Consider the following 2,257-nt stretch of genomic DNA (forward strand, 5'->3'; position numbering starts at 1 on the left):
AGGAGGTGACAAAGGATCCAGCAGGACCCACCCCCGCCGCCAAACCCAGCCTGGGGGGCTCTGGAGCCCCTCACCCACCTTCCCGATGCAGGTGCAGCGCCAGGTCCTGCCCAGCCCCTTCCTCAGGCACCCAGTGCTCCTCCATGAGGCCTTCATCATCCTCATCCTCCTCTTCCTCCTCCTCGCTGTCCTCATCCTCTCCTGAACTGTCTTGGGCTGGCATGGCCGGGACACCTGGGGCAGCCTGTGGGGGCCAGCAGGGTTTGGGTGTCCCCAGGGTGGGACAGGTCACATTTGGGTGTCCCCTGGGTGGGACAGGATCCCCAGGGCACAGCCCAGCACCCTCCAGCCCCCAGGGTGGGACAGGCCATGTTTGGGTGCCCCCAGAATGGGGACAGACTGTGTTTGGGTGCCCCCAGGGTGGGGCCAGGCCACGTTTGGATCCCCCCAGGATGGGACAGCGCCCCCAGGGCACAGCCCAGCACCCTCCAGCCCCCCATACCTGCCCAGGGCCGCGGCCTTGGCTCTTCCTCCTGCGTTTCTTGTACAGCTCCTTGCGTTCAGCCACCAGCCCCAGCCCCAGCAGCTTCTCCACCACCCGAGCCCGTGAGCGCCGCGCCGTCAGGCACTTCATGATGTTCCCCAGGACGTCTGTGGGGAGCAGGGTCAGGGTGGGGAGGCCACAGGGGGATTTTTGGGATCTTCCCCCCCGTGTCCAGCTCACCATCCGAGCCCCGGAACTCCTCGAAGAGCCGCGTCAGCTCCTCCTCCTGCTCCTGCGTCCACAGCACGATGCGGGTGCCTTTCCTGGGGGGTGGGAAACAGCTGTGGGTCCCTGCCCTGCCCCCGGGGCTCCCTGCTCCATCCCCGGGGGTCCCTGACCCACCTCTCCCTCGGGAAGTCCTTGGCACTGCTGGCCAGCCCCATCCTCACCAGCTGCTTCACCACCTGCCTCCGCGTCCGCCCGGGCGCGGGGAGATGGGCCAGGATGGCAGCGATGATGTCCCCACCTGTGGGACAGCAGGGATGAAGGGACAGAGCCCCTGCCACCCCTCAGGGGTCCCACTGAGACCCCAGAGACCCCCAGTACCTTCCATCTCCTTGTATTTCCAGTACAGCTCCCGCAGCTCCTGCTCCTCCTGAGGGGTCCAGGGGGGCACCCGGCTCCGGGTGGTCCTGGGGAGGGGGAGAAGGGAGTGAGGGGAGGGGAGGGGGAGAGCAGCCCCCTCCTGTCGCAGACATCTTTCATGAAAAATCCTTTCCTTAGGATTTTTCCTCCTGAGAAGCCGAGAGGCCTCAGGAACAAAATGTAACCAATGGTTATCTGCTGCTGTGGAATGCAACAGGTGGATCTGTGATTGGTCTCATGTTGGATGTTTGTGATTAACCCCGCTAGCTTGCCCCAAGACCCAAAGCCACAAGCCTTTGTTATCATTCTTTTTTATTCTATTCTTAGCTAGCCTTCTGATGAGAACCTTTTCTTCTATTTAGTATAGTTTTAATATAATATATATAATAAAATAATAAATCAAGCCTTCTGAAACATGGAGTCAGATCCTCGTCTCTTCCCTCACCCAAGCACCCTGTGAACACGGTCACACCCTCCCTGCCCCACTCACCCCTCTCCCTCCTGCAGGGAGCTGTAGCCCTTGGTCATCTCACAGACGATGGCTGGGCTCTTCCAGAAGAGCAGCTCCACAAAGGCTTTCTTGTTGGTGGCCGCCAGCGCAAAGAACTTGCCCAGGATGAACTTGGCCAAGGTCACCAGCTCCTGGGGACAGCAGGAGGGAGAGAGGCTGCAGGGACAGAGCAGGGCTGGGAGATTCTGGGGACTGAGAGGGGCAGGGACAGAGCAGGGCTGGGAGATTCTGGGGACTGAGAGGGGCAGGGACAGAGCAGGGCTGGGAGATTCTGGGGACTCAGTAGGGCTGGGAGATTCTGGGGACAGAGCAAAGATTGGGAGATTCTGGGGACAGAGCAGGGCTGGGAGATTTTGGGGATTGAGTGGGCCAGGGGGCTGCAGGGACAGAGCAAGGACTGGGAGATTCTGGGACTGAGTGGGGCTGGGGGCTGCAGGGACTGAGTGGGATTGGGAGATTTTGGGGCCTGAGTGGGGCTGGGGGCTGCAGGGACAGTCCCTCCCGGGCTGGGGGCTGCAGGGACAGACCCCTCCCGTACGGGGGGCTCAGGGCCCTGTCTGACCTGAGCAGGGCTGGGGGCTGCAGGGACAGAACAGGGCTGGGGGCTGCAGAGACAG

At 62.2% G+C, this 2,257-nt stretch overlaps 1 protein-coding gene across 1 annotated transcript in view; it reads right to left on the reverse strand.

Moving 5' to 3' along the window:
* TIMELESS (timeless circadian regulator) overlaps nucleotides 1–2,257 on the reverse strand; it is a 14,862-nt gene that overhangs the window by 2,163 nt on the left and 10,442 nt on the right. The window contains 6 exon segments of the mRNA XM_031065532.1: nucleotides 68–244; nucleotides 503–651; nucleotides 725–807; nucleotides 887–1,010; nucleotides 1,091–1,176; nucleotides 1,620–1,911. Coding sequence (XP_030921392.1) covers nucleotides 68–244; nucleotides 503–651; nucleotides 725–807; nucleotides 887–1,010; nucleotides 1,091–1,176; nucleotides 1,620–1,911 — 911 coding nt within the window.

The sequence above is a fragment of the Geospiza fortis genome, unplaced genomic scaffold (genome assembly GCF_000277835.1).
Source record: "Geospiza fortis unplaced genomic scaffold, GeoFor_1.0 scaffold1400, whole genome shotgun sequence".
Classification (NCBI taxonomy): Eukaryota; Metazoa; Chordata; class Aves; order Passeriformes; family Thraupidae; genus Geospiza; species Geospiza fortis.